Source organism: Vanacampus margaritifer, chromosome 12 (genome assembly GCF_051991255.1).
Source record: "Vanacampus margaritifer isolate UIUO_Vmar chromosome 12, RoL_Vmar_1.0, whole genome shotgun sequence".
Taxonomy (NCBI): domain Eukaryota; kingdom Metazoa; phylum Chordata; class Actinopteri; order Syngnathiformes; family Syngnathidae; genus Vanacampus; species Vanacampus margaritifer.
This window is the reverse complement of record NC_135443.1, coordinates 12,517,915-12,542,114: the sequence shown is the minus strand read 5'-3', so window position 1 is coordinate 12,542,114 and position 24,200 is coordinate 12,517,915. Positions and strand designations below refer to the sequence as shown.

The 24,200-nt window shown below is 38.8% G+C and overlaps 1 protein-coding gene across 2 annotated transcripts in view; it reads left to right on the top strand.

Moving 5' to 3' along the window:
• The window catches only part of LOC144061889 (phosphofurin acidic cluster sorting protein 2), a 44,436-nt gene that overhangs the window by 3,894 nt on the left and 16,342 nt on the right, over window positions 1-24,200 (top strand). For both annotated transcript variants that reach the window (XM_077582787.1, XM_077582786.1), the window contains exons 2-10: window positions 12,253-12,340; window positions 16,093-16,182; window positions 17,477-17,602; window positions 19,084-19,246; window positions 20,013-20,104; window positions 21,378-21,458; window positions 21,760-21,819; window positions 22,986-23,137; window positions 23,956-24,049. In XM_077582787.1, the coding sequence (XP_077438913.1) occupies window positions 12,253-12,340; window positions 16,093-16,182; window positions 17,477-17,602; window positions 19,084-19,246; window positions 20,013-20,104; window positions 21,378-21,458; window positions 21,760-21,819; window positions 22,986-23,137; window positions 23,956-24,049 (946 nt within the window). The remainder of the gene's footprint in view (window positions 1-12,252; window positions 12,341-16,092; window positions 16,183-17,476; window positions 17,603-19,083; window positions 19,247-20,012; window positions 20,105-21,377; window positions 21,459-21,759; window positions 21,820-22,985; window positions 23,138-23,955; window positions 24,050-24,200) is intronic.

Genomic DNA, 24,200 nt, shown 5'->3' with positions numbered 1-24,200 from the left:
AGCATTTTCAGAAAAATAAGTCTGACAAAACTTCTGAATTTAAACCGCCATCATAAATTCTAAAAGTTGCACAAGTCATAACAAGAAATATTTAACCCCGACCCCAAAAAATAAATAAAAACTTCATGGCTGGTGTGCTTTCCAAAGTTAAGCCCGCAGACTAAATCCTGTCAATTTTTAGCTGACGTTATCTGTGGGGACCAGAGCATTCTTCGTTCTGGGTCCCAACTCCAAGATAACCCTTCTGTCATCTACTTCAATGAGCCTTATACCTTTGCCCCCATTCCTGTATAATCTGTCAAAAGGTTGTCTTATTGATTATAAACAATCAAGACAGGCAAAGTAATTCTGGTTTGTAGTAGTCGTATAATAGTAAAAAAAATATATATATTAGCCTAAACAAGAATTGAATGAATAATTGATCTAGTGTTGCGACTGAGTTGGATCCCATTTAAGGAGATGCAATATAGAGAGCCCTTTGCACGTAGAGTGCTGCTTAACTCTTTCACTGCCAGACGTTTTCAGAAACGGGTTGTTCCCAGTGCCAGCCGATTTAAGCATTTTGACTGATCTTTCAAGGTCCACAGAAAATGTTGTGTTTGGACTATGGAAACACACATACTACCAAATGAAAGATTGGACTCTCATCTTTCATCAGAAAAAAAGTTTGTTTCTACCTTATTCCGTTCTTCAGTAGTCAACAATAGAAAATGGTTACTTTCACCGAAATTCTCTGTTTTGAAACAAAAAACGGAGAAAAAGAGCTTTTTGTGAAACGATGTTATTTCATGCACTCTAGTGAATTCTACTCTTCTTTTCTAGTCATAAACCATTGTAATATCACACGTCTCTATCCCACTTCAAGAAAACAATGACATGGACATGCTACTAAAACAGCATTGTCGATAAAATGCCATAAGCTTATTTTGTCCATTCACGCCTTGCAACCTCCCGAGCTTTGCCCATTGTGTCTTTTAGTGTGGGGTTGCTGCAGTAATTTAATTTCATAACAGGAAAAGAAGGGATCGTAATCAAATGGTGCATACAGACACCGACAGCGTAATCCTCTGCTTCCTAAAGCATAAACACCCCCATCAGCCATCTCAAGTGGCCTTTTACGGTGGTGACACAGACACAAATGGCAGGTGTATCACAATAATGTGGACCATGTCACTATATTGCAAGCAGTCCATTTTGGCGGGTAATGAATTTATCTTGTTGCCACGAAATACAGTAGATGATGCAAATATAAATATGATCAATTTCATCAGATCGGGTCAGGGGCCAATCAACTGCGATACTGAGGTCACTAAGTGGTTAAGATTGTCATCTGCCACTGGGGAGATTTCGGTTCAAAGGTCTCCAGACACATGGTTGCGCAGACAGCTATACCACAAACTACTCGTTTGCTTTGATGGGTCAAATACAGAGTTCACATTTCGTGTACATGATTAAAAAGTTTCTTTTAGTCGTCCTGAAAATCAGATTTTGAAATCAACTGGACTTCTTGTTTTACCACGGTGTTCACATGGTCTTTAAGGGTGGACCAATCGGCACCCTGACTCTCCCCATTTTCACGCTCACTCCCACAGCCTGAATGAAATGTGTCAAAATCCACTTGGTTTCCTTCCTCTGCCTTCCTGGAGAAGAAGGAATTTCCTTGGGGAACGTTTCACAGTCCTGGCAACTAGAGGGACGCTGGGATGGTTCGCTTCGCTCAGCCCCCCCCCACTACCCCCTTTAGCGTTCCATTGTTGACCAACAACCTGCACCCTGGGAGGTGGGGTCAGGATTGAGGCTGCGGATTGCCCACCAAGCATTGCAGATCTGTTCCAGTTCTTGAGAGCAGGCAGGCTGCTTCTCTTGAATTCATCACGAAGGGAAAGGACCCCAACATACCCTCTACCCCACCCCTGCCTGGATGTCAGAATGGGATAAAGTTCAGATCTTTGTTAGATGGATAATGGGTTCTTTGCAAATGAAGTTCTATCCAGTTATGTGTTGCAGTCAGAAAACAACCCAGGCTCAGGGTGAATCTGGTCTATGTCTTTAAACTGTTTTACTCTATTGCCTTGTTCTTGCTCTACTTATTTCCCACCTCTCCCATACAGGCATTTCCTGAGTTGGATGTGCCAGCAACAACACATGGACTATTCTTTCAGATAAAACTCTGATGCGGATGAATGAAAGTACCTGACAGATGAGCTGAAAACAAACTTGTCATTGTGGCGTAAGAGATGCTTTGCAGTCTACCAGAATTCACAGTTTGAATTAAATACCTTTCTGGACGGGGATACATGGACACTATGGGTGGAACGTTTTTTGACAACCGTCCAAAACCGTTCGATTCGTTTGTGTTCCGTTCAGCCTGTTCGCATATTTTTTCCCCCCACCCACAGTGAGCGCTAAGCCAAGATGGCAGTACACATGATTAAGATTCACACTGGAGTTTTTGGCATGTGCGCCATACCCTACCAGTGGCACAGCAGCCAATCATATTGCAGCGGTGTGCATCCTGCCTTGTAGGCTTCTCCAGTTGGATTCATAATGACACAAAATGTCATCACGGAAACTGCTTAGCCCGAGCATATGAGATGCTAGCATGCAGCTAGCCCGCCCTTGTCATGAAAATCTGGGAGGCATATGAACAAACTCTTTATAATTCCGACACGTTTACCTTGTTTAGATGTAAATACCCTTAAATTAAATCTGAAAATCTGCAGTTAAAGCACATCTTGTTCATTTAATTTCAAATCCAATGCCGAATAAAGAACAAACAAAATCATCAAAATTGATATTTAACCAATTAATCAATCGTCGTGGTGTATACAGACAAAACCAGTCTCTTAAGTAGACCTCTAAAAACCATACTCTAGAACAGGTGTTCTCAACCCCGATCCTCGAGTACCCCCTATGTAGCCTGTTTTCCATGCTTCATGCAGAGCTGGAAAGGGGTACTTGACGACCGGGGTTGAGGAGCACTTCTCTAGAACCGGGGTTACCAACGTGGTGCCCATGGTCACCAAGTAGCCCCCAAGGACCACTTGAGTAGCCCGTGGACCTATTCCAAAAATAACTCACCAGTGATAGTGTACCAGGATTGTGATTTTCTAGGGATGTTGTATAAATGGTCATTTGAAAATGTAAACACCGGTAATCGATTATTCCAGTGGTTATTCAGGTAATTGCCCGTTTTGAGGCAAACATTTTTGTGACGACCAAATTTTGTGGCGAATTTAGCAGATTTACCCTCGTCCCCCTCTCAAATAATAGTATAACAAACATAATTCGAGCAAATTTTGTAATTTCTGAAATTTGTATCAAACTAGTAGTAGAACTTCGCACAAATTAGTAGCCAAGAAGTAGCTCTCAGCTTCAAAAAGGTTGGTGAACCTTGCTCTAGAGTAAATGATGATGTCAGCTCGATTGACTAAAGCAGAGATACAGTATTTTGTGTGCTTTGTTGACATGGTGGATAATGGAATGAATATTATCTTGGTATTTTTTTCACAAATACAGAATAAGGTAAAGAGAAAAACAAGCCAATTGTTACTTAGAATCTGGTTAAGGACACATCATTATTTAGCGTGTCAACTCTCAAACAGCACTGAAGAGGGGCCGCCTGCTTGTCTAATCCCAGATTAAGGAGTCTGAACTGTGTTTCTGTTTGCATTCTATAGTACTGTATGTTCCACCTTTCTTCCTTAATGTCAGTGTTTCTCAACTTTTATTGAGCCAAGGCACTGCAACAAAAAAATTCACAGCATACCACCAAACAAAAATGCAGCAAAAGATGAAATGATGATTTTTGTCGCAGTTTACTCACAAATTTGCTTACTCACTGTAAATTTGCGGCTTGTTTAGTTGAGCACAAAGCTATTATGCAGGGGTGCACGGCCCCGATTTCCTTAAGTTTGGAGGATCGGCGATCGGCCGATCCCTGAAAAATAAACCGCTCTTTTCCACCGATCTCATCTCCCTCCTCAGGGGTTTGAAAAAGTCAGCCATTGTCCTCTTCTGCTGAGATGACTAATAGGCTTTTCGTTTATTTTGCATTTGAGAGAAGTACTTCATGTGCGGTTGCAGTTAAAACAACCTGTTTGTATTGTTTCACAGATATTCTTCAATGTTTTACAATAAAACAAGATTGGAACGCCGAAGGTGTACGCTGCTTTTTATGAAAAACAGGATTGGCAGGACGGACTTTCTAAAAGATTATGGATGGTTTAGCGCCCATAAATAATTTATTGGTTTGGTTTACAGTATTATGAACATAATGGTATTATCAAGAAAGTCTTATTTTTCTATTAAAATTGAACAACCTGAGGAATTACCTGCCATACATTGAGGCTAATTTGCAAACTGTTTGCTCTTCTGTTTACGAGTTAGTGCCTCACCTGAGATCCTATCGAGGAGTCAAGGAGAACATAAGAAATAAGATGTCCGTTCCTCAACGTTGTCATTTCACATGGAGACATCAATTAAAGATGTCATTGCGTGTCACAAATGTTCTGATCAAATGTCTGAATTATTGCTTTTGCCGCATGTCCTGATGTCCACTTGCTTTATTTTTTAAGTGGAATTAACTTAAACATGTATAAGATCACCACTGTTACTGTTTACAACACTGCATATTGTTTGTAGCTGCTCTGGATGTATTTTAAACTTCTCTAGGTCAAGTTAGTGTGTTCCATTTTGGGATACAGTAAAGCCTAATTCAACCTGAAGTGGACTCCTTACGCCACAATATTTTTGCTTTATAGCTCAGGCCTGTAGTCTGACTTCTCTTGTGATTTGGGCTGTAAACATGCTTTGCCCGGTCATGTCTTCCATGGTCACTACAAACATAGGCCTGCTGACTTCATCAGTTGCTGTTCAGGTTTGAACAAAAGAGTTGTTTATTCCTGCAAAATAGAAACAAAGGAATGCAACTGAGTTCCTGGTAATATTTTTCAGATCACTGAACACAGTCAGTATTTCTCCATACTCACGACCCAGGACACGCTGGAGAGACTATGTCTCTCGGCTGTCCTGGGAACGCCTTGGGGTCCCGTCGGATGAGCTGGCTGAAGTGGCTGGGGAGAGGGAAGTCTGGGCTTCCCTGCTAAAGCTGCTGCCCCCGCGACCCGACCCCGGATAAGCGGAAGAAGACGGACGGACGGACGGACGATGAACACAGTCATCAGACATCAGGCTAAAGGGTTGACAAGAAGTCCACTTAACCTTTGCAGGGTCTTGTTCATTTCATTTGTTATTGGTGACCAAGTCATACTGTCTGTTATGACTGAATGAATTAGATGTATTAGTTTTTTTTATATATATTTTTATTTTTAAAGCAGTGACTTTTAAGATCAGAGTGTGTAAAGAATTAATAGGTTACTATTTTGTGGGTTTTTATGATTTATTTTTCTCATAAACAAAATCATCCATGGTGATGGATAATTTATTTTTTATGCCACTTTTATGCTCTGAATAGGAAAAAATAAATATTTTAGGTCAGCATCTGTTAAAGGGTATGCTAGTGGTCAATGGAGTTATTTTTCCAAATGGATGCCATGTCATCTGAACTTCAATGAACAAGCACTATTCAGAATTACGTCAAATGTATGATAATCTTATCGAAGTCTGATTCTGCCATAGTTCTAGGGAGCCTCTTGATTTATTACAATTGCACAACTGTGAATTCTTGTTTTGCAATCTCAGAAATCACATATCTTTATCCCAATCATTAAACTTTTTTTTCTTATTACTTACAGTATTCCTATTATTAGTAGGATCCCAACAAGAAGTGCCAACTCTTAAATGTTTTATTTGTAGAAGTAGGGATGTGAAACGAAAACTGGTTAATTTTGAGAGCCCGTTTCTAGCAATTCAATTCCAAGGAATTACTTGTTGGCTTGCCTGACTATTCTACTGATCACTTTCTCTTTGCATCTGAAATGGTGAACAGTTCCTTTGTTTTATGACTTTGTCCTTGAGTCTCACTCCCCAGCCTTGACCAAGCCACCCACATGTAATCCAACTGTTACCTTAGTTTAACAGTAGGAGCCTAAAATCAATTAGTATTGCCTCACGATTGCGGCGCAAGATGATGTTGACAAAGTGAGTGTTGCTGTTACAGTCTCAGACGCTTATACGATGGTCACTTGCAAACAGAGTTCAATAAAACCGAGCTCGTGCTGTGCAAAAGTATGTGGCAGTGAGGGTGACACTGGAGATTTGTGTCTACAAAATCACAGGAGGTTGAATAATTTTGGGGAGATGCGGAGTTGAAAAGGGATTTTATGTGAGCTAGTCTAGGCTGAGTTTGGTTGTAATTGTAGTTTTGTAAGGTCTTTTTTGTTCATTATCTTTAGTACATCTTTTAGTACATCGAAAATCGTGTTCTTGTTTTTCAGTAGAGTCTATAATTGAGTCTTGTTGTTCTTTTTAATCTTCAGTAATGTTGCAGTGTTCTTGTTCTGAGCGCCTGCTACATGCAGTGTTCGTATCGTATAATAATTTTAATGCTGCCTACAGTTAGTGCCGTAACTGGGTTCTGCGTGATTGTAGGCCTTTGCTGTGATCATGTTGTTGTTCTTCCACACTATTGTCATAACCGTCAACACAAAATCAACCAATTGTAGCTATTGTACTATATTTTATTCCCATCCTTACTCAACATGCTCACCTGCAACTTTCAAGCCCGCATCACACCTTTTTGTGCCCTACTGGAATATGTTTGTTGACAATTTTACAGCACCAGAAAACGACATGCTCATATTCTGTTGTGTATACACTTGACATGGCCTCTTTCCCCTATTTACACAGCAGGCTCGAGAAGGTTTCTTTTGTGGTATTAAAGCCCAAACGGCATATACCCATCTGTGTCACATAACGGGATATTGGGGGCTCAAATGCCTCTTGCGTGCAAACCTAAATACATGTTAATCTCTTTCAGTGCATGCTACTGTTTGAACTTGTTAAAACACATCTATTCAGTATGAATCATTCTTGATCACAAATAATAATTTATATTCTACATGATTGGGCCATGCTGCTTTGCGATGTCCAATTCGTCCTCATTTGTTGTGAACTTAATGTTGCTCAAATGTTTCACATAGTTTTGCTTGTTTTATGTGAATGGCTTTGCAGTCTGTCTGTAGTAGGTATGTGTTTAGCATTGTACCCGAAAAGACTTAAGAACAGAATGTAAAGCAGTTCAAATGACCATGGAGCGTTATCTGAGGAAATCTCATCCTCTGAGTGGTTAGACTTTCCCCCCGTTTTTCTTGTAAAATAATAAAATATTCAAAAGTGGCTTTCAGAGCCGCACAGTATTTATTCAGGACTGAATTATGCAACCAATGTATAAAATTGTTATGAAAGAACAAAGTACTACGGCTTTCTTCCACTTGTTTTATTAAAAGAATAAGGCCACATGTGTTCCACACAAAGTCGAGGAGCAATAGTACATTGAAAGATTTGTTCCCCCCTTTCTTTGTAACCTCCAGTGCATACCAAACATTCACTCTTTTTTCATTCATCCCTCTTTTAAATCACTCTCTCCATCATCCATTCCCCCTGCTTTGTGCCTCTGACAATTGCCGTGCAGTGATGCGAAGGCATGGAACTGGCAAAACATCAAGCAGAGTGCTGACCAGGGGAAAATAAATACAAAAGTGGGTTTTTGTTTAGGCAGCTAAGTCATTTGTTCAATTCGGGGCTTGCATTTATGTGCACCACTAGTGCAAGATTTTTGCCAGCAGCAGTCTCTTTGTAGTCACTTCAACCAAACAGGACTTCTATCATCACGTTACTTGAGAATGCCGCTATCACTTAAGAGGTCCAGAAATAGTGTTGCATTAGTAACCACAAGGGCTCTGCTGCACATCTTGGGAAGGATGTTTTATGAGGGTAGGATATGCCCTGTTGGTTGAGTGATGCGGTAAAGTACTGCTCTGTAATCAAACAATGTCTTTCGATTATTTAAGCAAAGCCCGTTCAATTAATCAAGTACAGACGCTCCCCACCTTACGAACGAGTTACGTTCCGGACGATCGTTCGTAAGGTGAATTTGTTCGTAAGTTGCTTCAGTGCTATATTTTGTATTATAATTTATGTTTAAAGCCTATATAAGTATATTGAATGTTTATATAAGTATGTTTAAGGCTTGTACAAGTAACCTGCATTGGTTTGTACTGAAAATTTTTTTTAATAAAATGGAGAGAATACGTACAGTACTGTACTGTACTACGTATGTTAGAGAGAGAGAGCGAAAGACACACACACAGTAAGTACATGTATGTAATAAGATAAATAAAATGAAGTTTAACTTACTTTTAGAAGATGTACTCGATGCTTAAGGAGATGATGGAGGAGGAGGAAGAGGAGGATTTTATATCATGAGAGATTCTTCGTCGTCGCTGGAATCGGCTTCAAAAGTTATTTCCTGCTTCATGGGGACCGGCGTTTTCTTCCTCCTCCTCCTCGCCACGTTGCTCAGCCTCCAATGAGCTCTCACAGCGCCAATCGTCGGTATTAGCGGCGTAAAGAAGCACTACGCGCAATACAAAATCTAACTTACAGCATTTCTTTCCGAACATTTTTCGACATACTGTACGCGCAGAAATGTTCGTATGTACCGTTGTTCGTAACTCGAATGTTCGTAAGTACGGGAGCGTCTGTACAGAATTCAACAGTCAGATCACAATCATGCCCCAAATTCCACCAGCATTTATTTATTTATTTATTTTTTAAAATGTATATACTGTATGTACCCCCCCTTCTCTCTCTCTCTCTCTTTCTCTCTCTCTCTCTTTATATACATATATATAAAAATACAAAAACCTGGTGTTTGAACAAAGGTGTGAAGTGTTTTTTTACATCCATGATAGGTTGTCTGTCAACATACTAAGCAAACAACTGAAAGTGGTGTTTGGTGCAAGAAAAAAAGGACCTGCGTTAAACAAAGCTAGCAAAAACTCATAAAGGGACTAACGCGGATTGTTTGCTTAAAAGATAATGTTTGCCCGTGGGCTTTTCCCAGTGACCTCAGCCTCAGCCTATCTGGTTTATTCTTCCGTCGTTTCTTCACCAACATTGTGTGACACGTCAATATAGCAATCTTCTGAATTTATTTTATGATGGGCTAATTTTGTAGGCGACATGGAATTGTAAACATTTTGAATGGTTCATACTTAGCCATCAGAAGCCTTTGTGTAATTTCTGTAATGAAGCTAATATATTGTATTTTGCTGTATAACAGTCCATTACAGACAACTTATCAAAAACAAATATTTGACCGTGGCTGTTGAAATGAATTACCAGATAAGCTTGGCCATCTCCTATGTACACAGAGACTGCAGCGGAAGCCTTCATTTCCTTTTCCAACTAACGCTATCTGATTATGATTATCTTTTCAAAGTGCATATGAGAATAATTATTGCAGCAACAATTTATTAAACAACTCAGCTAAAAAAAAAAACATGTTGCCATTATTTCAGAAGATAACCACATAGATTCAACCCTGTGTATAGTTTTAAACATAATTGATTAGCACAGTCATTCACATTATTGTGTTAAACTACTAAGTCTCAATATTTTGAAAATGATGATTGTAATCTTAGGAGGAAACTGCTTTGTATTGTAATGGCGTGGCTCCATTCTACAATCCCCAAAAAATCAACAGTTGTTGAAGATACAATGAATGTCATTGTAATGGGCTTAGCTGGAGCAGCTCTACCCCCTGTAAGTGATGCCATGTAGGCTAAAGCTATTTAGCTCAAAGAGTATTTAGGCACCTATTTGGCAGCATCACTAGTCAATAAATCTGGCATCATACATTTTACCCTAGCTTTTGGCTGTCTCATTCAATAGTACAGTAGATGAATTACATTTTGTGGCTGATTGGAATGTAAATGAGCAATTGAGAACTGGTCCCACCCAAGGCAGTCCTAATGAAGTTTTTATTTTACCCATTAGATGGCTGTTGATGGAAATTAGCATGACAGTGGACTAGATTAAATTTTCCAAGCCTAAATACTCTCATTTACTATTGTTTAACTCCCATTTGTGTGTAATTAACAGACCCTGATGTTTATCAATCAACAAGTGTCCATTAAAAAAACAACAACAATGATCCAGAAATGTTTTATTTGTCATACGATAAGGTGCTATATGACATATAAAACACTAATAACCATGCATGGGGCGAGAGCATCAATAATCTTAATTAACAACAGATGACCCAATAAGATCTTAGCTGAACTTGGTGCGAATAACAAAGCAAGCAAAAAGGTGTTTTCCCCTGTAAGCTATTATCAACTGGCAAACAGAGAAAGTATACCTCTTATCTTTGTTTGGCACCTTGTGCTTATCGTTCGCAATATGGAACTTCAGCTAGGTGTTAGATCCTCCCACCACTCATACAGTTTCAGTTTTGAATGATTGTACTGTTTACTCTCTGTTTGGCAAAGTGATGCCACCACAACTAATGGAGAATTAGTACATAGTTTAGTGTTTTAACAAGACGACATGTTGAGCTTGAAGCCTCATTTGACAGAGATTCATTCCTAAGATCTGTATATCTTATTGCTTGTTCTTACAGAACCTAATAATGCCAGAATGGGAACTGTAATGTATAATGTTTTGGTAAAACAGCTGTCAGTACGTTTCACATGAGTTTGGGGGGGGAAATGAAACTTGGTTAAGTAGAGCGAAACAGCTAGGTACATACAAATGTTAGTCTCACTGAAGTCACCATCCCACATTCTCACATTTCATGACAACAGTCAATTGCAGTTCTTTCAGCTGTTCTCTTTCTGTTTCTATGCTGTGGGCAGCTTTCCTTGCATGAAATGTTCATATAAGAGGCAGTCGTGCTATTCAAACACAAAGTTAAGTGATGCTGAGCGGCACCTGGTCTGTCACTTTTGTGACTTGTTTGGGTGGCGGAAGTGAACCGGCTCTGGATCGGAACACACTTGCTGGAACCAGACCCGGTTTGATGGCTTCGACTTAACACTTTCAAGTTCAACACAACCCAGTGGTAGACAGGAGTGCAGATAACACCTCTGGCAAATGATGAATGCAAAAAAAAAAAGCACTGGATACTGATTTGACACATTCAGGGCCTACAGCCTTTTTTAATTACATGTGAATCCCAGTCAGGGAGAAAAAAGAGAGCGCGAGCTGTGATGCGAGAGATGTTGTTGAACCATCAGTCCTGTTTTCTGTCTTCCCCTCCCCCTCCTGACATAGAGCTGAGTTGCTGGTGACTCATCCTCACCATAAGGCGAGTCGCATTCTACAAGGTATAACATTTGATTAGTCCAGACCCAAACAGATTTGCCTTTGGGAGGCATGTGCATACACACAGCGTCCTGAGAGTTTTTTTTTAAATTTGTTTTATTCTAATACTCAGACTGTGTTTTATATGTCATGCTTCCTGACAGTTGATTGTAATTCATTGAACCTAACATACATGAAAGCTAAAGTGTGTGTGTGTGTTGTTTTTTTTAGCTTATCAAGCATAAAATAACACGAAAACTCACTGAAATAGAGAGTAGAGAGAATGACACGTGAATGTTTAATACTAGGCACGTTTTCCTTTTCTTGTGGTTGTAAATGCAATTTTAGAGGTAACAGTCACACGTTCATATTCACACTTACACATAGTTCCTCCATACACCAGCCGAGACGCCATATCTTGCACTAGCTATCGTTTTCCCAACACCTTCCTGTATCACACTTGCCCAGCAGGGAGTTTGTCGAGTGAAATGGTCGAGTGTTGCCGAGCGACTCTCAAAGGTAGTGGGTGTCTGCTTGCTTTGTCTTTCTTACTAACCTTTGACTGATCATAATTTCATGCAACGGGAGTGATGATGGGAAAAGTAGGTCATGAGGAAGTTGACTTGCTCTAAAGGAAAGAATTAGAATGCGGTTTAACCCTTCTTGTATTCATTTGTTCTGTGGCTAAAAAAAAAAAGGGTCATAAATTCCAGATATCAGGATGATTATATTTGAAATAATGAGTGCTTACTCCTTAAACCTTTGTGCTATGTTTGGCCATCTGATCAATCCCTAATATAGCGTCACTTTGGCACGACTAAACGAAAGACTCTTTGATGACGTAAATATTTTTCAGCGTCTCTCACTTGGATGTGTGGATCTTAGATGTGCTCCATTTTTAGTTCTACCCGCAGGCCTAAAAATGTCCAAATTTTCTTTCATATTTATAACCTTTTCTCTCTCTCTCTCTCTCAATTGCAGGCTCTGCAGCCTCACTCTGAAAAAACTCGTCGTGCTCAAAGAACTGGACAAAGAACTGAACTCGCTTTCTATTGCTGTCAAAATACAGGTGAGTCTGTGTAATCTTTTGAGCCTTTCTTTTCAATTCTTTGCTTGTGCTGCACCCTGTTTAACATAATCACACGCCTAGTTGACGATAAGACATGCTACTAATCCTGCCAATTGATAAAAAGCCTTCTTAGCGCAGGCGGCTCTCGTATGTCACATCCACTCACGTGCTTTAAATAGCAGACTAGCATTACTACTCTCGGCAGGTGCATTAGCACCTTAAGACGGATTTAGAATGTTATATTCATGATTATGAGTGTGCAGCCCTAACAGGTGTTGACTCATCGCAGTGACAGCCTCAAGAATGACGACGCAAAGTAATCATTTGTTCACATACAGCACCACATAGCATGCACTGTTTGTTAAATTACACTACATAGTTACGACAATGAGATTTTAGATGAGTGAAAGATATGACTAAAGGCAGGGATGTGATTTTTCCGCTAATTCGCGGAATTCCGCTTTTTTTATCTCCCCCCCCCCCAAAAAAAAATGTATTTATTATTTTTTTTTTTAGTAGTTCATTGTGTATGCACATGACTCCGACAGATAACATCTTCTGCTATAACAAAGACATTTGTGGTATGCTCTAATATGAGTTACTTTTCATTTGGTCATGATACAATTATTTGTTCATGAAATTTGAACTCTTCAACATTATTTATGTGTTAACTTAGTAATCACATTAGTTAGATATGATGATATTCTCAGTGATAGTTTTTAAAAGCAAAGGCAGTCCAATGTTTTTGAATGTGACTGATTTTGAGTTGACTAAAACTGCCATTTTATATGGGATAGTTCAATATACATTGAAAATTTATGCTGTTGTTTTGTCTATTTCTTTGTCATGTGAGTGCATTGAAAGTACTTAAAAACACGGAAAACCCATGAGCCAGCGGCCCCCAGACCCCCGGCTAAATTTTCAGATAATTTCACTTTGGTCAAATCACATCCCTGTAAAGGGTATGACGTGTGTGGTTAATTTGTTTGATCAGCTCATTTCATTACGCAGACTGTAACGCAATCCTTCATACTAAAAATATCTGTATGCTGTGCAATGCTTAATGAAACTAGTCCAATCTATGCATGAAAACATGCGTAGTGCTAATTAAATCTTAAATTGCTGGAATTACTTCACGACATTTGAACAAATATTTTGGAAAATGTCATACCATTACTGTAATGCAATCGTTCCGTGCCTTTTATTCATGCTGGCACTATCCACAATAAAAATTGGCCAAACAGCTAGAACTAATCCACGCATCAGTTCTCTGTACTTCTTATCCTCACTAGGCTCACGGGTGTGCTGGATAATATTCAGCTGGTTTTGGGCGAGAGGCTAATTGGTCGTCAGCCAATGGCAAGGCTACAAATAGACAAACAACCATATGCACTTACATTCACATCTACAGACAATTTACAAGATCAACATTTAAGTAAACTAGGGGTCTGTAACCTGCGACTCTGGAGCCACATATGGCTCTTTAGTCCCTCTCCTGTGGCTTGCTGTGGAGCAAATTTTTTGTTGTTGTAGAAATTAATATTGTTTTTACATATTTATTTGTATTGTTAATCTTTAGATAAAATATTCTGCAAATTAGTTGATTTTTTAGATTAAAAAAAACAATAATTACATATTCCCCAAAAAAAGCTGATTTTTTTTTAAAAATACCATATATTGCCCAAAACGTGACGATAAAAATGCTCATAAAGGAAGAGGAAAAGCAAAAAATTACCATAAAATGTCCATGAAATTGCCCCAAAAAGTCAGAAAAATGAATGAAAAAGGTAGAAAAGAAAATGTAATAATAATCATAATAACATTCAAAAACTAAAAAAAGAAGCAAAAAAAAAGGAAGTTGCCAAAATTGCAGAAATTTGACAGAAATGCAGAAAAATCTAAAAATGTATGAAAAATTACCTCCCAAAAATTCAAAAGGGAAACACAAAGGGTAGAAGAAGAAAATTAATGTCAAAGTATACAGCATAATTTTGTGCTATGTTGCAACTCTTATTAGGTCTTGGGCCCTCAACTAACCTTCGACTAACACTAACACACTTCCTTCATCACAATCATAAAGTGTTTCATGTTTTTTTTGTTTGTTTATTTATTTGGCCTAAAATGGCTCTTTTGACAGAAAAGGTTGCTGACCCCTGAACTAAAGTAAACCAAACCATCTTCTGTCTCTCACCCTGGAGATTACAGTGTCACTGCCAGTAGCCCAAACCTCCCCTTGCAAAGACCTTTAATACTTTTTATGTCCTAGTTTAATTACAACCATCTATCTTCAAGTGTCTTTACCTTTGTTTTAGCAAATCAGAGGATAAGTAGTTTGAATAATGGATAGATGGATATATACTGTATGCGCCGGTATTTATTTAAACACGGACATGTCATCCCATAGAAATATGTCGTTTGACTGAGGTTAGACTTGCTACATTCTACCATTTGGCGCAGATAGACCGGAGGAAAGGCTTGTTCCCGAGCATAAGGGTGAGGGAAGAGAGGGTGATGAGGACATTGAGTACAAGCATTTCTTGCCAAGGCTGTGTATTGTAAATGCATGTCAGGCCGTTAGTGAGTGCTTTTGTGCCCTGATTCATTGTACCAGCTATGAAGCATGAGAGAAGAGTGCATACAAGGCTTCTTTTGTGGAGCACTAGTGACAAGGTCAGACACAGCCTGTGATTTTTCTCCTTTTCCCCCCTCTTTACAGAATTAAGATAGTGCTGCAGCCACTCTTTAGGTTAGGACAGTATGTCCTTCTCAACAAGATGTTCAGCCACAGTACTTTAATGCATTTTACAGTGATCTGATAGTGTTATAGCAGAGATTGCAAGGTTTAGCAAACGGGTTTATAGTCAGATTTTGGTGTCATTATGGCTGTATTTGCTTTTGTGTGTGTGGCTAATTTCTGTCTATCACGTAGGCGTGAAGTCGATCCGTCGGAGAGGAAGTACAAGCCAATAAAACATTCTGTTTTGGATCGCATTGACTTTCCTCGTAGACATTTGCGGAGTGGGAGGTGTTTAAAATTGCCCTCGCAGGTTACACATTTCCTTACAACACAAATCTTGGTCTGGGCTTTTCTCTTAGCGATATAATGTTGCCATGAGACAATGATTTTGCTCTTGATCACTGTAGGGTCTGGACTCTGGACCACCAACTCAACCACATTAGACCCTGTCCTTACAGAAGAATACAAATATTTGGTCGTATTGCCTTTGACATAATGAAATTGTAGTAACAGTTTTTACTTTGGGGTATGAACTATAAAAATGTTTTTCCTTGCTAAATAGTAGTGCCTTTGTAGTTGGTGAATATATTGTTATTGCACAGATTTATTGCACTATTTATTGCAAGAGCTTGGCTAAAGAATAGTACATTGCTAGCTATATTGAAATCATTATCATTGAGGAAGCTCTTAATAGAAAATGCTTATTTTGAAACAGCTATTTATATGTCTCAAAACCACTTCAGTTGCGGTTATGGCAAAAAGATGCCGAGCAGGAATCCAGGACTCTTTGTACTAAGTTGCCACAAGGTGTGACTTTGCATAAATATTTGAACCAAGTTGAGATTAAATTAAGACTTTCTCACTTTGTGTATGTTCCTGTTCACCGTACTGAGGAGGGGGAAAAAAAACTTTGCTTGTCTTCTGATGAACTTTATTTCACAGTTCACATGTTTTACACTCTCAGTCCAGAATGTGGAGATTGGCTTGCATTTCAAAGTGTGACTCTATCTTCCAGGGTTCGAAGCGTCTTCTGCGATCCAATGAGTATGTCCTCCCACCCAGTGGACTAATGGAGACAGATCTGGAACTCACATTCTCACTACAGGCAAGCACTCTGTCATTGTGCTGTGAATTCTCACACTGACACGGCAGTTACTTGACAACTATAATTGGAGAGAAACTTGTAGTCACTCTGGTACCCTTTGCAACCTCAATGGTGTTTCTTGTGTTTCAGAGCTGTGTGTTAATATTGCTGTATGTTTGTACTGACATGAGAGTTTAAAGAACAAATAGTTATTAAAAGTATTTGGTGACTTCATTTTTGAAATCATGTAATATGCTATTCTTGAAACCAATTGACGGCACTGGAGTAGCAGACTGAACATTTTTTAGTCTGTCACTTGTCTTTAAGTTTCTCATCTTGATTAAAGAAAAAAGAAAATCTAATTTTGAATTTAATCTGCCCTGATAGGCATTCCTATTAGAGAAGCCACTTCATTATCTAATGACAGACATAATTAATCATTCTGGCTACAAATGAATGATAATCCTACAAAATTGTGAAATACTGCTCATACAGAAGTCTCTGGTCCTCAGGGCTAAATTAACTCTTTGACTGCCAAAAACGTTAAATAACATTTAGTAAAATCCTATGGAGGAGTGCCAAAGACGTTAAAAGACGTATTTTTTTTTCAAAACAGAGGTGCAACTAACCATTTTCTATTGTTGATTACTGAAAAACGGAATAAGGTAGAAACAAACTTTTTTTTTCTGATGAAAGATGAGAGTCCAATCTTTCATTTGGTAGTATGTGTGTTTCCATAGTCCAAACACATAATTTTCTGTGGACCTTGAAAGATCAGTCAAAAATGCTTAAATTGGCTGGCACACACGGCATCCCTTTTCTGAAAACGTCTGGCAGTCAAAGAGTTAAGTTCCTGCTTATTGGTCTGAGACTACCCAAAAACCTATATAAATGTCACAGACAGGTGACAAATGTAAGGAAGAAACTGGATAAATGAGCTGCAGATGCTGCCATAGAGAATTGAGTGCAAGTACAATAATTATGGGCTCTACAAGCTGTGTCTCACACATTGGAGCATCTTTTGTAGATTTTGGCCCATGACCAAATTAGGATATTTGATTATGGTAGATAGAATGTTTTTTTTACTTCATCCCTAGAATTCTACAAACCTATAGAATGAAGGTCTTGGTGGACTGAAGCTATTGGACCCAGCCACTGGCTGCAGTGACACAGTTGACGGTTCAATATGATTCCCATAAATTTCATGCATGTTAGATGGAGAGCATCTTCCTTTTATGACGTATTATCCTCCTAAAGTGTGGATCTTTAAAATTGATGATGAAATCAAATTTTTTTGTTTTTCTTTTGTTTGTAGTATCCCCATTTTTTGAAGAGGGATGCCAACAGACTACAGATCATGCTGCAGAGGAGGAAACGCTACAAGAATCGAACCATCCTGGGCTACAAGACTTTGGCTGTGGGAGTTATCAATATGGCCGAGGTAATGCATATTTCCTTTGTATGCAGTAGTTTCACGAGAGAGCTGTTGTTTCTTTGTCTTCCTCAAAAATCTAATCGGCTCATCACTTTACAGACAGTACAGATTGACATGTATTCATAGCCTTATACCTTGGTTTTCTTGCTTGTATTACACTTGACTTTGAAATGATTCATGCTCCTCACACACGTCTGTATGAGATTATGGGCCATCTGGAGCTAGCTTTAGATGTGCTTTTTCTGAAAGCACTGTTTTGACCCATGATATTAAGAAATAGTGGACCAAGAGCTGGCCCAGTGTGGTTGTTTATTTAATGGAAACACGACTGTTTAAGTCCTCGATCCAAGTCATTTGGGGTGAAGAATATGCTAGCTAGGGCTAATGTTTTGTTACACATTACAAGGGTAAAGCACCAAGTGGATTCATGTATTGATGTTGTAGCGTCAGGCAATGGCTTTCAGTTTATTTTGCTTATTAATGCCTGTTGTCATGAAGGGAAATTCTATTCTGTGACTTGTTGCTACATAAGGTTTCTTAGAGGCTTTTGTGGAGGAACATTCGGGGAATAAAGATGAGGTACAGATTCTAAATTCTAAACTATTTGAATTGTTTTGTGTGTGTATTTGCAGGACCAAGATGTTGATGTAGGATTACATTCATGTTAGAAGATATTAGCCATAGCCATGGAAAATTAATTAACACTAATATCTGAAAATAAGACTAATACATTGCTACAGTTTGGTGTCACTGTTGCGCAACATCCCACATGCCGCTTGTAGGAACAACTAAGACTAAATAGAATATTGCAGTATTCCTCTTGTTTTATTCTGAGCAATTCCAGTATGTTGTCCTGTTTTTAATTTGGTCTCCAGCACTCATCCTGAATTTGAATGGACTTTCAAATGAAGCTTCCAAGTGGCAGCCCCTGTTAGTGTTTGAGGGAAATTATCCTACTCCCAGTATAGCAATTTATATTGAGAAATATTACAGTCACTCCCAAGATAGAGATTGAAACTAAAGCAATAAAACCGTTACACTGTTTGTGTTTGCATGATACAAGCAAATTGGCTTTGGACGGTTAGACAATCACAAAGGAAAATTTCTGTGGCAGTGAAGATTAATTTAGAGATTGTTTCGCTCTCTCTCTGTCTGTAATCATTCGCTTGGTGTACAATGTAATAATAGAGGATACCTCTCCTGGATCATTGTTTGACTCTGTGAAGATAGAGATAACATTTTCTTCATCCTTCCTCTCTGTTGAAGGAAATATTTGATCTGTTCAGCTTCAGCGTCTCTCTGCTGAGTGATTGATCCACGCAGAAATTGCATGAGGCATGATTCCATCTCAGCTAAAGAGTACTTGATATTGAGACGGATGAGGGGAACGTGTCCTAATTGTATAAGAGCATACATTAGGAAGAACCATGTAGGGGGAAGCGAAACGGAAATTAGCGAGTTTTATTTTATGATGTCTTTATGTTCAGGTGATGCAACACCCTACAGACGGAGGCCAGATTCTCGGTCTCCATAGCAACGTGAAAGAAGCGCCAGTGCGTGTGGCGGAGATCAGTGTGTACTCGCTCTCCAGCCAGCCCATCGACCACGAGGACGGCAGTGGACAGGCTGGCCGAAAGACTAAAACCTCAGGTGGGCACCAGTCAACCCCCCCCCCCCCCCCCCACACACACACACACACACACACCCTCCAAACATGCGGCCCAGCCTAATCCTGACTGACACTTCAGTCTTTCTCTTTACTCTCACCACATGGATCCCATTTCCCAAATGAAGACAAAGTGAAGTCCAATAATGCTTTCTCAAACCCAGGGCTGAGAATTTTACTCTCCTATGCTATGGTTGTAATGTTGATCTCTCAGTTGAACAGATGTCGGGCCTATTACCTTACACTGCTCTAATTCTGGACAGTGGGGGAAATATTTGGCCCAGCTTAGGCTCCACGCCTTCATCCTGCTATGCTGGTCCCTCGCTGTTCTGGTTGTTATTAAAGAGGTCACTCCAACATAACAGATGAGCTCATGTACCAAGTATTAAGCCCGTGTCACTTTGGGAGAAAGTTTATCTTGCTCCTCTTTGCACTGATCCTTTATGACATCCATCCCACTTATGTGAATGGAAAATACACTGAAATGAACTGATTGAAAAGAACAGAAAATCCCAGTTATAAATGTCCGTTTCAACCAATAAAATTAGCGATTTAAACAGTAGTCTCCTCATGCTGGGTAAGGTCAAAGTAAATGGGTTTGCTAATCACGGTGGAAAGCACAGTCAGTAAGTAATTAACTGAAGTGGCCTTGGATTTCTGCCTGCTTCTGTTTGTAATTTTTTAGTTTACACACCACATTTCTGTAAACGTATTCATCTATTAAATTACTTTCTGATTTATTTGCTTTAGACCGCTCCCCAGACATGGACAACTATTCTGAGGAGGACGATGACAGTTATTCATCCGAACAAGAAGCTAGCGATGATGCGGCTCATGGCCAGGTGAGTGCCAAAAAGAAAGATGTTTATTCTGTTTTTCATTTCATTGCTTCATATTCATGGCTTACAAGTGTTTTCCATACAAATATTAGCAGAAATAATGGCTTTACTTTTGCCTTAACATAACGGTAAAGGCACTGTCCAACGTTTTGACTCAGAAATAAACACTTCTTAAATACAGGATGTTTAAACATAAACTCCTTCTCAATCTACACCTCTGGGCTTCTGTTAATGTGTGGTGGTGATCAGAAACGGTTTGATTACAAACAGTAATGGTCAAAACTCCGACCAGTGCCTTTAACTATGCTTTTCGACTTACTTACAAATCCAGAGTACATCGTTGGCGTAGAAAGAAAACTTTTTATTTCACATTAGTCTTAAATGCAGCATTAGTCGACCAACTAGTTAATGAAGTCAGAACCATGAAATATATGAGAGAAAATTCAGATTGGTTGTTAATAGAGTATTTATTGGTCCTTTTGAACAAACAAACAAAAAAAATTTGAAAATCAACTTCCACGTATGTCTTTTGATTTGTGTTATATTTGATACATCCGGTCACAATGCTTTAAAATTCGTACATTTATAACTCTCAAAAATATAATAATAAACAGACATATCAAACATATTAGTATTTCCCAAAATCAGAAAGAACAACATTTGACTGCCAGACGTTTTCAGAAAAGGGATGCCGTGGGTGCCAGCCGATTTAAGCATTTTTGACTGATCTTTCAAGGTCCACAGAAAATTATGTGTTTGGACTATGGAAACACACATACTACCAAAATGAAAGATTGGACTCTCATCTTTCATCAGAAAAAAAAGTTTGTTTCTACCTTATTCCGTTTTTCAGTAATCAACAATAGAAAATGGTTAGTTTCACCTCTGTTTTGAAACAAACGTCTTTTAACATCTTTGGCACTCCTCCCTAGGATTTTACTAAACGTTATTTAACGTTTTTGGCAGTCAAAGAGTTAATAAGTATAGGTGTCTCTACTTTCTCAATTGGGGCGATCTTGCAAGGTTGCTGGAAAAGCCATCAGATAGGTGATAGTGCCCTCTAATGGATTGTTTGTGCAATGCATGTGTCAAATAATATACGTCAGGGTTTGAAATGAAATAGAGGGCTCAAAATGTCTTATATTTAATATGATACGTTTGGCTGAATCAACATTGCCGCAAAAATCTTTTGCACAATTCAGTAAATTCTCAGCAATCACTATGTGATGCTAGCTACATGCGATTATTTATCATATCTCCCTTCCGTGTATTTCAGGATATTTATGATGAAGACGATGAACTTCGCAAGCCCAAGAAACCCCGAAGGAAAATGATTCGGACCACCTCCATGACGAGGGTTAGCTGGCTAATCATTGACCACAAGAATGACCCAAGACCGTTGTTTTCTGACTCAGAAGCTGTTAGGGGAAGCACACAGTGTGTTCCATTTGTGCAAGCCCATTAGTAGGATGTGGATGAGCATGTAAATGAGATCTGTGGTTTCAGTGGACTCAACTAAAATGGTGGTTGCAGTGGCTGTGGATGCGTAATCTGCAAGACATATCCTGGCAGAATTTATCAATCGGAATAATTGCTGTTTTCACCATGGCAGTAATTTTCTCGCAATGTGTTTACAATTTTGTTTTTCTCTGTTACAGCAACCAAACTTCAAGCAGAAATTTGTGGCCTTGTTGAAGAGGTTCAAGGTAACAGATGAGGTGAGTTTCAAAAGAGTGCATTGATTTGATTGATTCCCAAGAGAATGTGTTCAAGGTTGAGACATAAAAGTGAGCGTTAGACGGGCACACCCAGATTGGATATCTTGAGACTTCTGCTATAAATAAAGACTTTAATAAGACAGCTGTTGAAAAGTTATTCAGTTGTTGTTGGGAAATAATTCTTTGTATCAGTATTGACTGACTAAACAGCATCAAGCTACATTGTTGCTAAAGTATTCCTGACAGGAGAAAAAAACACCCCAGCTTCAAGCATCATTATGGTGCTAGGCTGCGTTATCCCCCACTCATGGATGTATGATTCATAAATTGCCATTAGCAACGATTTGTATGCTGAATCCATTAAGGGATTTATATTCCAGGACTTAATCTAATGGTAAATGTTGGATAGTATTTAAATTCCATTTGTCCCTCTTAGCAGTTTTAAATAAATGCAGAACATACAGTGTATACTGTAATAAAAACGATATCTTAGATTTATATAGCGCCTTTCAAGTTAATGGCTTATAATTGTGTCAAAAGCAGAAGTAGGCACCAACTACTGGATATATAATCTGTGGTAGACCATACATAGACCTTTAAAATGATAAGTATCTGAGTCACTCAATGCATTCTGACTGAGTTTGGCGACATTGTCTGGTTCTGCACTCCTCAGTTACCCTGATGATCTTTTATCACATTGCTTGTCGCTAATCCCTTCCTTGTGGCTGGACAGTGTGCACGGCCACCGCTCTATAAATACGTAGCCTAGGAGGTAGAGAAGGGACAGACTGTGTTTATCTGCTCCCTGACAGCTCATGCACTTATGGAGTGGCATTAATCACCCGATTAGTCCCAAAGCCTGCCGTGTGCACTTCCTATGATGCGTACGCATCCCCACTGTGCAGCCTGCAGATCAAAGTTCAGCGCTGCAGGTCTCTTCTAGCATTTCCTATCTGATTGGCCATCTTAAAGTCATGCATGTATTTATAGCAGTTTGATTTTCATGGCTTTTTGTGATCATCGTTTTCAATAATTGTTTATCCGATGAGCACAGCTGTACTAGTGATTAGCAAGTGTGCAGCACTGGTCAATCCCTTACAACTTTTTTTTTTTTTAATCCATGTGATATTTAAAAGCTTACTCATGTTTTGACAATTGCCTGGCAGGTCTTGGACTCTGACCCAGTAGACCAGACCCAGGAAGTAGAGGAGGATCTGGATTTACTCTACGACAGTCTGGAGGTGTACAATCAGAGTGACAGCGGGCCGGAGATGGAGGACAATGAAAGTGTCTTGAGCACACCCAAGCCTAAGCTTAAGTGAGTTTGCCCTCATTTTGTTCTGTTTTTTTTTTGTTTTCATTAAATTAATGTGATTAAGCTCCATCCTTCCATAAATTGCGACGGATTTTCTTCTTAACATAATTCCTGTAGTAGATCCCTGTACATCAAAACAAAACAAAGCTTTTTGTGTTAAGATTAGTTGCTATTTGATGTTATTTAGGATACAATAGTAGCCGGTATGTGTGAGTGCAGAACCTCTGCGGGTTGCAGCAAACATTACCACATGATCGTCAGACTTCTCAATTATTAACTCATTCACTGCTATTGACAGGTAAAGACGTCAAAAATTCATTTGAACTATTTTTATTAGTTTAACATTTTTTTTCCATTTTTGTTAACCAAGAGTATGAAAACCTAGATTTTATTTGCACATTTAGAACAGATATACAATTTTTGATTAATCATGAGTTAACTAGTGAAGTCATGCGATTAATTACGATTACAAATTGTAATCGCGTGATGTTCCTAATTTTTGATAACCTTTTCTTTAAAAAAAAAATTGTTTTATTTTTATTTTTTTGTAAAGGAAAAAATATTAGAAATTAAGGGCTTCGGGCGATTACAATTTTTTAAACGTAAATATCTGTTCTAATACAAAAATAAATTCTAGGTTTTCATAATTTTGCTAACAAAAGTGGGACAAAATGTTAAACTAGAAATAGTTCAAATGAATTTTTGACGTCTATAGCCGTCAATGGCAGTGAATGATATAATTAAATGACTAATAGGTTGCTATGACCATGCCAAGTGCTAGAACAGTTTTTATTCTCAAAGTTTAACCTTTTATTTTTCAGGCCGTTTTTCGAGGGGATGTCTCATTCCAGCTCCCAGACAGAGATCGGAAGCATACACAGCCAAAAAAGTCAGCAGAAAGAGCAGTTATATGCTGTAAGTTGATCACCAGACCCCTCAATTGTTATAGCAATAACAAACAGCTCTGGTTCCTTTCGGCCATAAAGTTCTTCCTTCTGGCTGTGCTGGATGGGGTCACGTTTGTTAACAGTGTTATGTAAAAGAATTGCCCCCAGGCAGTGCGTAA